Consider the following 13,893-nt stretch of genomic DNA (forward strand, 5'->3'; position numbering starts at 1 on the left):
AAAGTCTCATAACAAACATGACAATTCATTCGGAAAACAACATGGAGGGCGAGGAAAAATCCAATTTATACCACACAAAGTGAGCAAAACTATACGATACATTCTTTTGTAGAAAATCAGTTGATCATATTGTTGATCATCATCATTTAATTTAACTTCAATGCCATTTTGTTAATAAAAAATAATAATTATAATGATGATGAAATGAAATGAAGATTTTTTTTTCATGTATTTTATTATCGATCATTGTTTCCATATGATCTTGTAATTTCCTGTTTATAAAAACATGAAAAACAATATTTTTATTTCAACAAAATGAAAAAAATGCAATCATTGCATCTCCACAAAAAATAAAAATCCAAAAGTATGTGAAATGTTTCATTAACTGTATAAATAAATGAAATTTCATTTAGATCACGATAATGTTTATAATTTTATGATTTTTGAAAAAAAACATCTCAATTTCTGATTGATAATATGCGTGTTTGCATTATGTTTGTATCTGTGTATGTGTGTGATATGGAATGCTAGTATTGAAAAAAGTAGATAAATAAATGATGTCAATGAAAATGGAATCGAATCCTGACAGGTATTAGCAATGATAAAGATATATTGATGATTATTGATTAGATTATTGAATTATCGTTATCCGCATCATAATCAAAATGTTAAGGATGATGACCCAATCAAATGTGAGATTTTTGATTCCTGTTTTTCAATATAGTTTTTTTTGATGATGATTTTTATCCAATGTATAATGTTTTTCATACATTTGATAATTGCTTGATACACTTATATACAACAAGTGTATATTAATTGTATAAAATGTTGTTTTTACTCATATTTGATCCGGTTTGATGATGGATTGTTTTGTTCCGTTGTTTTGATACAATACAGTATCATTTTACAATTTGTAAAAGAAGATTTTTCTTTAAGAAAAAAGATTTATTTTTTTTGTTCATCAACAATTTTATTTAATGTATCATGATGTTTTTCTATTGAATCAATGATTTTGTTTTTCATTATTTCTTTTATTCTATTGTTTTATGATTTATTGCCACACTTCCGCCAATTTATCCATTAAATGTTTCAAATTTGACAAATAGTTGAATCTAAATTGACAATAATACCTACACACATACAGTATAGTTCTAAACAAAATTACAAAAATAAAACGATAATGGACAGTCAATCAGTCATGATTACTATTAGCCACCATTGTGAACATAAAATTTTTTCGATTCTTTTCAATTTAGTGAACAAAATAATTAAACTTTTTTGTCCCATAAATTTTTATGTGTATGTTTTTTTTAAAGAAAATTATTCTCAACTATGACATGTGTCAATAATTTTATTTTCACAAATGAATGGATTTATTTTTTTAGTGCTAAAAATAGTTTCAAAATTGATAAATTAAGTAATAATGATTTATTAATAAGTTTGTTCAAATGAAATTCAGTCTATCAAAATAATGATGATGTTATTAAGCTTTTTTTTTGTTTTGATTTGCACACACACACGCCCATAAACCAACATTGATTTGATCGATTACAATTGAAAAATACCGGTTTTTATTTTTAAAACCGTGAACAATTTTCCATTTCTATTAAAATCTATTCATTCAATCAATCAATCAATTGATCAATTTTCGATGATCAATCAATAAAAAAAAGTTTTTCTTTTTCTTTTAATCATTGTTCTTTTCTTTCATCATTCATCCGTGTCAAATGTAGGTTTTATTTCGGAAAATACACACGCACATACCGATAGACAGGCTATCATCAATACATCAATGAACAATGACAATTATAGTTAACCATTTGATCTAATTGTTGATTGATTCATAAATTGATCAATTTGAATGGAACGAAAAAAAATCAAAATCAAAATGGTCAAATATTTTTCATTCAATAGAAAAAACATTGTCATTTAGATCAACAGGTGGACAAGTATTACAATGAAATGACCTATGAATGAAATTTGATAGTATCAAACTGAAGGAATGACATACAGGTGTTACATTCCATGATTACATACAAAAACATACACACACATGTCGAAAAGAAAGAGAGCAGAAAAAAAGATGGCTGAGAATGAGGACATTCTATATTGGTTACTAGAAATTTGTTTTATGAAAAAAATGAATGAATGCTTTGGGCGTATTTTCACATTATCGATTTATAATAGAACCATCATTATAATCTCATTATCATATCCGGTGTGTTGAATTTTTTTCTATTTATTATCTATAACTTTATCATTATGAATAGAAAAGATTTGTCTTCATTCATTCAAAACAAAATGATCAACATCCGTTATGAGAGAAAAAAACAATTTGAATAGAATATAAATGGTAAGGGTCAATATGGCATTTTGAAAACGATGAGAATCTTTATTAATTTTTTGTTGACTATATTTAGATATTATCATTATTATCAACAGTAATAGGTAACCCATGAGAAATGTTTGACATTTATTTATTCGTTTTTCGTGAAAAATGTTTCATTCATCATTCAAAATTTTCCATGAGAATAATTGGTTGGTTGGTTTGTTTTTTTTTCTATTGGAATGGTTGAATAACAATAATTATCATTTGTCAATTGTTGTTGTTGTTGCTGCTGGTTGATAATGATCATCAGATTCTCATTCGTTTTCTTTTCTTTTCTTTTTTTTTGAAGTTTTCGATTTTTTTCGAATTATTCACATAATACCATATACCGTTTTGTGAATTTGTAAAACTTACGCAATTAAATAGATAGGTCTTATGATTACTTGAATGTTTTTTTTACTAACCAACAAACAATCTTTAATGAACTATGTTGTCTAATTATTTTATTTTTATCATCATCATTCTGCTAACCAAATTTCTATATAAAAGATTGACCTAAATCTCATTACTTTTGGATATATCATTACAAATTCTTGTATCATGTGGAGAAAACAACAACAACAAAATTTCATAAGAATATCAGAGATTTTTAACAAATCAATACTAAATATATCGTAATACTATAGTTCTACATCATTACTACGGATGATCATTATATTATAACCATGATTTTCAATTAAGTTGACATGTTATAATGAGTAGAAAAAAAACAAAATTCTAAATTAATTCCACATTTTATCCCACTATACAAACTTTCTTTTTGTTATTATTGTTGTTGAATTATTTTCTATTTACGTGTAATTAAGTTGTTTTTATTTAATTTATTTTTTCATAGTTTTGGTCATCTTTGTTTGTTTATTTAGATTTTTAAAAAAAGATTAAGATTTCAATAGAACAATCATTTCACAATGATTTCTTTGAATGAATTTTTTGTTATTTCTTAATTTTCATTGCCATATAATGTTATTTTTGGAAATATTCATTATGTGTTGTTGAACTTCATGTCTGAAAAATGATGCCAGAAAAGTAAAATAATTTAAAATTATTAGCTTCTTTTTTTCGTGTTTTTTCCTGACAGAATTAATGACATACTTTTACATACGATTCAAGTATTTGATTCAGATGGTTCTCATTTGATTCCATTTCATTTCATTTTTCAGACTATACATTTTCTTGACAAATAAAACGATAACAGGATATCACTTAAACAATTTCCGATTAAACAAGCACTAAGTTTCATTATTTTTATATGCTTTATCTAATCGAACAACAACAAAAAGATTTGACAATAATCTAGTTATCATTCTATCTAGAATTATCTTCTGAAGATAATTTCATTTAAATTGAACTAGTAACGTTTGCTGAATCTGTTTATTATATGTCTGTCTTTAGCATTTTTTTCTAATTCAACAATTTTTTTTTGCTGATATTCTGTTTTATTTCCTTTTTTGTTATTTTCATATTTGATTTTTGTCGATAATCTATTCAATATCACAAACAAACGATGTACGTTTCTCACAATTTAATTCATTCAAAAACATTTTTCTGTTGCATAAATACATAACCATGGTAAATCTAAAAATTGAAAAAAACATTCACCAGTCCTAGTTTTTTTTCAATAGTAAAAGTTTTAAAGTATATCATTTTCCAATAGATTTGAATTTCGTTATTTATTCGAGATAATTCAATATGATACTTTTTATGTTCAATAAGTTTTTTATGAATTTGCCTCGTTTTATATTCTAATCACATCAAAAATTTTGATAATTGTTTTTCAAGTAAATTTGATCATATTTGTGGCCATCATTATGATATCAGAATGAAAATCAAATTAGGGTGATTTATTTTTATTGAAAATTTTGATTTAACAATAAAAAAAAGTTCATTTTTCATAAATATCTGTAAAAAAAATTTGAAACTTCATCTTTTTTCTCTTGAACTGATGTAACGATAAATTTTAATAAATAAATAAATTTAAAACTCAGTTTTTCTCTATTCAGTTATTGAATATTTGATACCAAATTCAATTATTTGCAAAAAATAAAGTCTATTCCTATTACTCATTATGGTTTTTTGTTTCATTTTGCGTTGAACATTAGATAATTATAATTACATTCATGTTTTTTTTTGAAGAATATTCGTCGTCAATACCATTCTATTCATAATGAATGCAAATGTATCTAAGCAAACTATAGTAGCAACTAAAAAATTGTTCATTAGAATGATGTTGTTTTCAAGATGAATGTTAAATAGAATTATTCTAACATTATTGTTCATTCTCAAGAGATATTTTCTTTTTTCTTAATAGAACAACAAAAAACAAAATTATGGACATTCGTCACGAAATGGCTAATGAACCTACCAATTCTATTGAACTATTTTCTAAAAAAAATCTCATTATTCTTGTTATTCGTATTCATTTATACATAATAACTGAAATGATGACAACAAAATGATAAGAATCTAATAAAACAGGTTTGTTTTTACAAAAAAAAAACAAAACAAAACAAATATGTTTGTTTTTTGTAGCTTTAGTTCAGATAAACTTTACTTTATTGTTGATTAATGTTGTAAAATTATCAATTCAAATAAATTCATATAGGTTTGATTCCATGTTGTTTGGTCATATTTATGAAATAAATTTGAACTCAAAATTCTACATAGTTATTTAATTTGTTCTTTAAAATTCTCGTCAATAATGATGAAACCGAAAAAACTGGAAAATTCTCATTATAAATAAAAAAAACCTTTTCCTCTTATTTATATTAGTGTAGGTAGAAGACATATCACCTTATGTAATTCAATTCGATTTATTTGGATGATAACCTGAAAACGGGAAATAGATAAAAACAAATATTTAGACTAGACTTTCATTGTGGTTTTTGTTTTTTTCAGTTTATGGCAAACATATATGTTTGCGAAAATGGACAAATAATTTATTGATTCCAAATCATTATAAAATAATATTCTCGTGATCAGTAAGAACTTTCTTCAAAATATTTAATCATAACCTGTTTGTTTGAATTTATTTGTATGTCATTTTTTTCGTAATGTTTTTCTTTGTAGTTCAGTGTTTAATATAGTTTATTTGATTTAACCTTAATGGAGGTTATTGATTTTGTTTGTTTAGAACAAAATTGATTAAACACTTGATGTTTAAAAAGTTGATATCCATTTTTTCCATTGCATCCTATACGGAAATCATGCATTAACTCCCAAAAAACATTGACGTATATGTTTGGTCAATTCGACTAGAAAGAATAAAATGGATAATTTATTTGATACTATATAGTATGACGTCGATTATATTTTTGTTCATGTGGTTGATTTTGATTATATTCGATTGAATTAAATAAAAATTATAACGGAAAATCATGGGATTTCCTGACACACACACCCACTCATTTATCTATGATATTAGACGGATTTGATTATATATAATAGAATGGATAAACTGAATTATCGTAACTTACAATATCAACCACATCATCAAATTTATCGTTAGTATTCAATTAGTATCTCTATTATTTTCTTTTATATAGAATTGTTTTCTTTTTTGTTTTGTTTTGTCAAAAATATCAATATATTAATGAAGTAGATACAGAAGTATCGTAAATTTTATGACGGGCGAATAAAATGATCAATAAATTCTATCGAAATACAAAGACCGAGAACAAAAATTCTATCGCATCAATATATTTCTTGTTGATTCTAAACTGGGAGGGGGCAATGTTTTTTTATGACCGATTTAGGACCACTACTACCATCATTTTGAACAACTAAAAAGATGTTGGCGGTTGATAACTAAGAAAAAAAAGACAAACTGAGCTTGTGTGAAAAATTCGTTAGACACGAATTAGTAATGAAAACCGATATTGAAAACGAACTGCATATAAAAGGCAATTGATCCAAATTTATTTCTTTTATTTCACAGTAAATGCAACAAACGAAACCTGCTGCTTTTCAAATAAAATATTTCAACAATTTCATTTATCATAAATAATCATTTGACTTTGTTTTTATTTCACTTTTATCATTAATTGCAACATTGTACGAATAAATTAATTTTAATTTCGAATCATCCAGTGATCTATTTGTTTATCTATCTATTTTGCAATGTGAGTTACAGTTAATTGATCAGTTTTTATTTGCGAAAATTCAAATGTGTTCATGATTAACATAATTGTATGACTAAAGTTATTGATTTTCGATTTTATATCCATTAGCAATCTATTTTGAAATTTTAATCAACTGGAATTTGTTTGTAAATCAATAACTAGTGGTTCAATATTCAACAAAATCTATTTATAGCTAATGTTTGCTTCTTTTTGTTTACAAAAAATAAAAAAATAAAATGTCAAAAAATAATGAAATCCTTAAAATGCAATGCAGTGAAATTGACGTTACAGGGGCATTCATTTTTATTTTAAAATTGTTGTAATAAGAGATCTACGACATTGTCTACCCTTATAAATTGAATCATTTTGAATGAAAACCCATATACAAATTCCAAGAAATTTTTCATATTTTATTCTACCAATATGAACATAACCATGTTATTATAATGATTTTATAAAAGTGAATGCTGTTTTGCTTGTCTGTCGTTTATATTTCAAATACAAATACTACTAATTCTATTCATGAGTTTTTATCATTATTTAGAAATTAGATCGATATTCACTCAGTTACAAATGTTCATACTCATACATTCAAGCATGTATAATATGTAGAAAATAATTGAAATAGATGGATGAATCTATATCGAAAAATCATTTCGGCTCAATGATTCATTTGATTCATTTTCATCATGTTCGGTTGAATAAAAATTCCAATTAAATTCGACTATAGTTTATATCTAATTAATTTGATCGATATATGATATCTGTGGTTTTTATTTCTCTGGAATTTTTTTTCGGTAATAAATTTCATTTCACTGCACTATGTTTCCTGTCATAATAATCAAATTTCCAAATCTTCCAGATCAGTTTTTTTGTAATATAATTATGATTACTAAATGAAATTTATGTTTGTATGTAATTTCAACCAAACCAAATATGATTTATATAAGTAGAATGGAATGTTATATCATCACAAATGACATCATTATGGCCAAACAAAAAATTTTTTGTTATTTTTTCCTATCCATCATCATCATCATCATAATGATCAAAATTGTTAATACCAAAAAAATACACCAAATAAACTGTATTAGATAATATTAATGTTAATGTTAATTTATTAACCTAATAAATAATAATGAAAATAAAAAACAAAAAAAAATAAACAATGATGTTGATTTTTATTTGTTGTTTTGATACATAATTTCTCCTTTTTTTCTATTCTTTGTAATTCTTTTTTCATGTTCATTATGAAGTTTCATTTTTCTGCTTTTAATCTAAATGATATTGTTAATATACAAATGTAGAATCTAAATAACATTATTAAAATATATACGTGATTATGATGATGATGATGATGATAATGGAGTTTCTCAATCACGTTAACGATACCGACATTAATCCTTTTTTTTTGACTAACATGTTTTTGATCTGATCGAATCGAATCTGTACATTTTTTATAATAATATCAAATTCCATTGGCTAAAAATTTTTAAATCGGTCAATAGTCTTTTCTTTCTACCAATTTATCAATAAACTAAAAAGTTAGAACACTTTATTCTATTAGTTTTTTGATCATATTTTTTAAAAATCCAGATTTTGATTTCATATTTTTTTCCCAGTAACAAACTAATCAAGTTTAAATCTGATTTTTTTATTCTTTCATAGCATATAGAATAACAATCAAATAAAAATGGCCAAAATGTCTCGATTGAATTGTGTAACCATAACCATATTGATTATTAGTATGATCGTTGGATATATGGCAGCTGAATACATGTCAACGGATGATAGTAAGTTTTCTCATTCGAATTAATCAATTAATCAATCAAATTATTATTATTATTATTGTTGTTGTTGGATGATTTAGATCAAGATGATCTTGATTATTATGGTATTATGTTGGCAAATTTGATAAATACACGACAATTTTTACCAGATAAACGTAGCTGCTTACGACGTGGTGCACCTTGTGATCATCGTCCAAATGATTGTTGTCCACAATCAAGTGAGTAACTCTTGACACATTTTGAATGTAGAGTTTTTTTTCATTTTCTTTCTCTTTTGCTGTTGATAACGAATATTATTTTGTGAATGAAACTTTATTTTCTGTTTATTTTTCTGATGAATACCATTTATTTGTTTGTTGTGTTCTTTCCATATTTATTATCATGTTTAATCTTTCAGGGATTTAGTTTTTTCATGTTCTTTTTTACCATATTCAGAATTGAAACTTAATATCCGATATAAAATGCGGATAAATCTAATGGAAAAAATAGAAACGTGATAAATACGTTAAATAATTTAATTCTGCTATTTAGTGTTATTTTCAATGGGTTGCATGAGAACGTATTTACGCACTCAAAAAACCCACAAATGTCTTTGTTGAGGTAATTTTGTTTATCAGCCCGGAAAAAAACAACCTCTTGATATCATAAGACATTAGAAAATTCATCCGATGTTGATAATTTTTTTTAGTGAAGCAAATATAAAAATAAAGCACTTTTAATGTTTGAACAAGAGATTTTCATTCTCATTCGCTTTCTCTTTTCAAATAGCTTCATTGTTATTTTTATGATGATAAAGTCGAATCAAAAAATGTTGTAAAAATTTCAAGATAAGATACGATCCGAAAAGAAATGGATGGAAATTTTCGGCAACATTTTCTTTTTCGGATCATCATCATCATCATCAAAATGTTCATCCGAACAGGATTAGTTTCTATAGACTACGTCAGTTGAAATTTTATTTTATTTCTATATAATATTCTTATTTTTTTGTTACATGTATATGACAGTGAAAAAATTCTTTGAGAAATCGTGCCATACGTATACGATCAATTTTAATAATTTGGTCTTTTGTTTATTTGTTTTTTTTTCATGAGATTTATATGAGATTATATCATGTCATTCAGAAAAAGATGAAAATTTTCAACCTGTTATTTTCTTCAATTTTTTTATATTATGATAATAGTGTCTGTTCGATACTTCTCTGAAATTCATATTAAATATTGTTTCTCATACATCTTTTTTTCTTTCATATTTTTATTTATTCAAAAATCTTCAAATAAATAATACAGTATGTCGATGTAATCTTTGGGGAACCAATTGTCGCTGTCATCGAATGGGATTGTTTCAAGTAAGTTGATACGTTGATCAAAAAAAAATTTATCATTCGAAAATAATTATAATGCATTATCATAATTAATCGTTTTCATGAAATTTTCTTTTCTATTTTTATTTCATTTTTTATAATAATAATTATGAATAGAAAATTGGTAAAAAGTAAAAATATCATATCAACAATCAATAATCGCACTGAAACAAAACTACACTTAAACAAACACACATATACACACACATAGACAAAACATCAATAGTGACAAACCAAACATCCAACGGAATATATTTTCATCAATTAACATCTTGAAAAACATTGTACTAAGTAATGACAGACAAAAATTTATAAAATAAATCAATATCGCAAATACTTGAAAGCTGGAATAAAAACAACGAAATTAAAAAAAAACGATGAATCAATCCTGTAAAATCAAAAAAAAAACCAATCAAGAAACCAATAATGGCTATGTTTTTACATTAGCTTAAAATTGATGGATCGAAATATAATTGACCACTTTAAGATTTTTCTTTTTGTTCAGAATTTCTTTATTTTTCTTACAGAAAAACAACATATCTTTCAAAACAGTGATGACAATAATGATCGCAATGATAATAATATCATGAAACCATTAATACCATTACATTATTATTTCATCGTAAGTTGTATGACAATGTTGACAATTCCGTTGAAATTGAATCATTTTTTTTCTGTTTTTATGAAATTTTATTCATGTTTGTCAATCAACAATTATATTCATAAATATTACAAAAAAATTATAAATCTGTCAATCAATTAATAATTGTCCGAATCAATCAATAAATTTATTTGTCTGTTTCACACACAAACATAAATTCACATTTGAATATTTTTTTTCTCTCTCTCTTCTTTTATTCTTTATTTATCCTGAATTTATTGTTGTTTTCCCACCAATGACAATTACGTATTTTGTCTTTTTGAATAATGATGATGATGATGATGATGATGACAAATGAATAAAAACAATTTTTTTTTGATTCTCTTCATTATTTTTTAAAATGAAATTTCGACATGAATTGAATTAAAGTAGATTCTAAGTTCATTAAAAATCGATGAAAATATCCTGAAAATTCTGTGATCAGTTTCTCACAGAATTTTGGTCTATTTTATTGTTATTGCAAAATAAAAATTGCAAAAAACTTTACAGGTAACAAGCAATAAAAAAACCAGACCATTTGGGATTTGTTTTACAATGCTTGTTTGTTATTGATTGTAAGAAATTTGGCTTTTAAGAAACTTTGGCTTGTCTATAAAAAAATCCACATAAAAGCAATAATAATCGATTATTTTCTGGGACAAAAGCAAATTTTTAGTTTATATAAAAAACACGATTTGCAGTAATAATCATTCATTCATGTCGAGACAAACATGGCCGATTCAGATCTTGGACTAATGTGTCGAAGTTTGACAAAATTTTTCGGAATGAAATATCGAAATAAACATTCAATATTAATGATCTGTCTCGGAATTTTAATTTGGATCGATTATATTAATCTATTCTTCAATTTTATTCGATCTATCGATGCTGACATTGATGAAGATTGTTTTCTTCTTGAAATGGGTTGTGTATTTTTTGGAAAACGGGTGAGAGTTGTGGGCGATCTTTTAATGATATCGTATCGGACTATCCTTTTTCTTATGTATAATCGCTGGTATCTTGATGACCAACAATGGCTTCGTATGGTTAATCTACACTATGACGAATTGGTTAAAGAAGACATTCATCTTCCGTTGGAAACAGTAGAGAAAACAGTTCGGAAAGCATTCACTATCACAATAACTGTAATCATTCTTTTCAATGTCAGTTATTTTCTTATTCAAAATTCACAAATTTACGATAGACTTCTAACTCATCTCTATATTTCACTGAGTACATATTTATCTGGATTTTTTCTTACCTTACCATTTATTCTTAATGATATTTGTGCATCGTTACTTCGACAATATTATCAACGATTTCATTTACATCTAACTGAAGGAAGTTTGAAACCACAATTCGTTCAAACATTCTGGAATCTATATCTAATGATTCAATATGCAAAAGTTTTTTTGAAAGAATCATATATGATTGTTGTGGGATGTTTATTTGCTTCAGTGCTTGAAATTTATTATTTTGCTTTCTATTCGGATATTCATCCTGTCAAACGATATATATGTGCAATTCTACTCTTTTTAATCATACAGAATATCATCTCTTTTTCGGTAGTATTCGGTCAAATTGATCATGAAGCAAATGCATTATCCGATTTAGCATATGAATATGTTAATGTACGCCGTTTTCATAATGTTGAATCTAATTACAAAAGTAATATGCAACCAAAAGTGGGCTATGCAGGTTATTCTAAATTACCCGAAATGATAGATTGTTTAAATCAGACGCTTGGTGTTGAAGTGATGAACACTCCTATCAATGCAGCCACTATAATTAAGGTATTTGACCATTTTTCATCTGTTTCACCTAACAATTTTTCGCTAATTGATTTTTTGTTAATAGTTTATTTCGGCATTCTTTTCGATTGTTGCATTAATGTTTCAACATGGTGATCCTAATGTTTTGATCGACATAACAAAATCTGAAAAACAATAGAAATTTAAAAAAAAATTTCGTTTATCATCCAAAACTAATGCTTGCTGATCAATTACAGATTTTCAACAACACAATAGCACTCTATTACAAGGATATCAGTTTAGTCTGAATGACATCGAAATTTTATCACTATCACTATCATCATCATCCTACACAAATTTAATGCGGTAAAATCTTTTTGCTTAATCATTTTCGCTCATTTGTTTCTTTTTTTTCATTCGAGTTCAAATGTTCAATCTATTGTATTATTAAAAGTAAATTAATTTCATTCGCCACAAAGAAAATTTTCATTTATCTATTGTGATTAAATCATGGATGATGAAAATGATTCACAAATGACTACCAATGCAACTTTTCTTAAACTATCTACGTATGTGGAAAAAAATTTCCACAATGTTTCATTTGATTTTTCATTGTATCCGGGTTTTAATTCAGCATTAAACATTGAACGTTTATTATTGCTAAATCTATCGAAATTGAAATATTTTATTGAAAATTATGAATGGCTACCATTTGCTTTTTCATTATTATATTTTATCATTATTGTATGTTGGATTCCACGATTAATGCGCACTCGTCAACCATATCGATTGAATGATGTTATTTCATTCTGGAACTTAACAATGGCTTTGTTTTCGATTGTAGGCACCTTTCGATTGTTACCCGAATTGATCTTCATGATACAAAACTATAGTCTTTTTCAATCGATCTGTGACGATCGTTATATTGACGTAAGTGTCTTTGACAATCTACGTCACCTATTGTACGCATGTTTTTTTTGTTCATTTTTTTCCAATTTCGGTATTATAGGATCCAAGATTTTTTCTCTGGATGTTCCTGTTTCAATTTTCTAAAATATTCGAGCTACTTACCAGCTTATTTATCGTGTTGAATAAACAAAAATTACTATCGATTCATTGGATATATTACATTATTTCATTGTGTTATTCATGGCAAATGTTAAATATGCCGAGTAATACTCGTTGGCTAGTCTGTACAGATTTTCTAGTCCATTCTTTTATGCATCTGTATTTTGCAATGAAATTATCAACACCGCACCCACTACCACGTTTATTTCCTATATTAATAACACTATTACAAATCATACAGGGAATAATTTGCCTAATAACCGAATGGGTTACTTTATGGTATCCGCAACAGGTTTGTCATAAACAAAAATACCTATCTATCATCGGTTTTACTATTTATGCCGTATTTACGATTTGGTTGATTCGCATTTTCATTGAAAAATATCTACCAACAAATGATCATGAAGCAAATGAAATAAAGAAAAATGAATAAAAAAATTCAATTGAATTCTCTTTGTGCTGCCATCTCCATGTACAAATTTAACTATCTTTAAAAAGATTTTGCTTTCAAGGAAAAATAAAATTACAAAATAATTTCATGATCAAAATTTTATTTAAAATGTTGAACGACGAAAAAAATGACCAGATAGATGATATTAAGCCATTTGACAGGATTAAAAAAAATTCTTAAAATATATTCCATTTTAATTTCATGATCAACTATAATCAGTTATATCATTTATTTAGGGACTAATAAATTTTATCAAAAAAACAGAATAAGATATATTGATAGCCCAGGTATACCGATGAATATTGCAAAGAAATTTTTCAAAA

The 13,893-nt window shown here is 25.7% G+C and overlaps 3 protein-coding genes across 3 annotated transcripts; all 3 read left to right on the top strand.

Annotated features, from left to right (window-relative positions):
- The first annotated feature begins 6,293 nt into the window (after positions 1 to 6,293).
- On the top strand, positions 6,294 to 10,048 carry LOC113793009 (xibalbin-1-like). Its single transcript, XM_027342974.2, has 5 exons — positions 6,294 to 6,507; positions 8,176 to 8,300; positions 8,378 to 8,515; positions 9,587 to 9,645; positions 9,778 to 10,048. Exons 2-5 carry the CDS (start codon positions 8,201 to 8,203, stop codon positions 9,793 to 9,795), a joined length of 315 nt encoding a protein of 104 aa, XP_027198775.2. The 5' UTR covers positions 6,294 to 6,507; positions 8,176 to 8,200; the 3' UTR covers positions 9,796 to 10,048.
- A 982-nt stretch (positions 10,049 to 11,030) lies between these two features.
- On the top strand, positions 11,031 to 12,292 carry LOC113793018 (uncharacterized). Its single transcript, XM_027342983.2, has 2 exons — positions 11,031 to 12,093; positions 12,158 to 12,292. The coding sequence occupies exons 1-2, from the start codon at positions 11,032 to 11,034 to the stop codon at positions 12,248 to 12,250; spliced, it is 1,155 nt and encodes a 384-aa protein (XP_027198784.2). The 5' UTR covers position 11,031; the 3' UTR covers positions 12,251 to 12,292.
- A 180-nt stretch (positions 12,293 to 12,472) lies between these two features.
- On the top strand, positions 12,473 to 13,636 carry LOC113793021 (very long chain fatty acid elongase 6-like). Its single transcript, XM_027342987.2, has 2 exons — positions 12,473 to 12,981; positions 13,061 to 13,636. Exons 1-2 carry the CDS (start codon positions 12,562 to 12,564, stop codon positions 13,550 to 13,552), a joined length of 912 nt encoding a protein of 303 aa, XP_027198788.2. The 5' UTR covers positions 12,473 to 12,561; the 3' UTR covers positions 13,553 to 13,636.
- The last annotated feature ends 257 nt before the right edge of the window (positions 13,637 to 13,893 follow it).

The sequence above is a fragment of the Dermatophagoides pteronyssinus genome, unplaced genomic scaffold (assembly GCF_027571235.1).
Source record: "Dermatophagoides pteronyssinus isolate colony J.1.1.1.1 unplaced genomic scaffold, Derpt_VIB-CSIC_2022.12 sq0007, whole genome shotgun sequence".
NCBI lineage: Eukaryota > Metazoa > Arthropoda > Arachnida > Sarcoptiformes > Pyroglyphidae > Dermatophagoides > Dermatophagoides pteronyssinus.

Coding starts and splice junctions, on each gene's coding strand:
- LOC113793009 (XM_027342974.2), top strand. CDS start 8,201: ATGGCCAAAATGTCTCGATTGAATTGTGTAACCATAACCATATTGATT. Junction 8,301..8,377: donor ATACATGTCAACGGATGATA/GTAAGTTTTCTC, acceptor TGGATGATTTAG/ATCAAGATGATCTTGATTAT. Junction 8,516..9,586: donor TGATTGTTGTCCACAATCAA/GTGAGTAACTCT, acceptor TAAATAATACAG/TATGTCGATGTAATCTTTGG.
- LOC113793018 (XM_027342983.2), top strand. CDS start 11,032: ATGGCCGATTCAGATCTTGGACTAATGTGTCGAAGTTTGACAAAATTT. Junction 12,094..12,157: donor ATGCAGCCACTATAATTAAG/GTATTTGACCAT, acceptor TTTTGTTAATAG/TTTATTTCGGCATTCTTTTC.
- LOC113793021 (XM_027342987.2), top strand. CDS start 12,562: ATGGATGATGAAAATGATTCACAAATGACTACCAATGCAACTTTTCTT. Junction 12,982..13,060: donor GTGACGATCGTTATATTGAC/GTAAGTGTCTTT, acceptor TCGGTATTATAG/GATCCAAGATTTTTTCTCTG.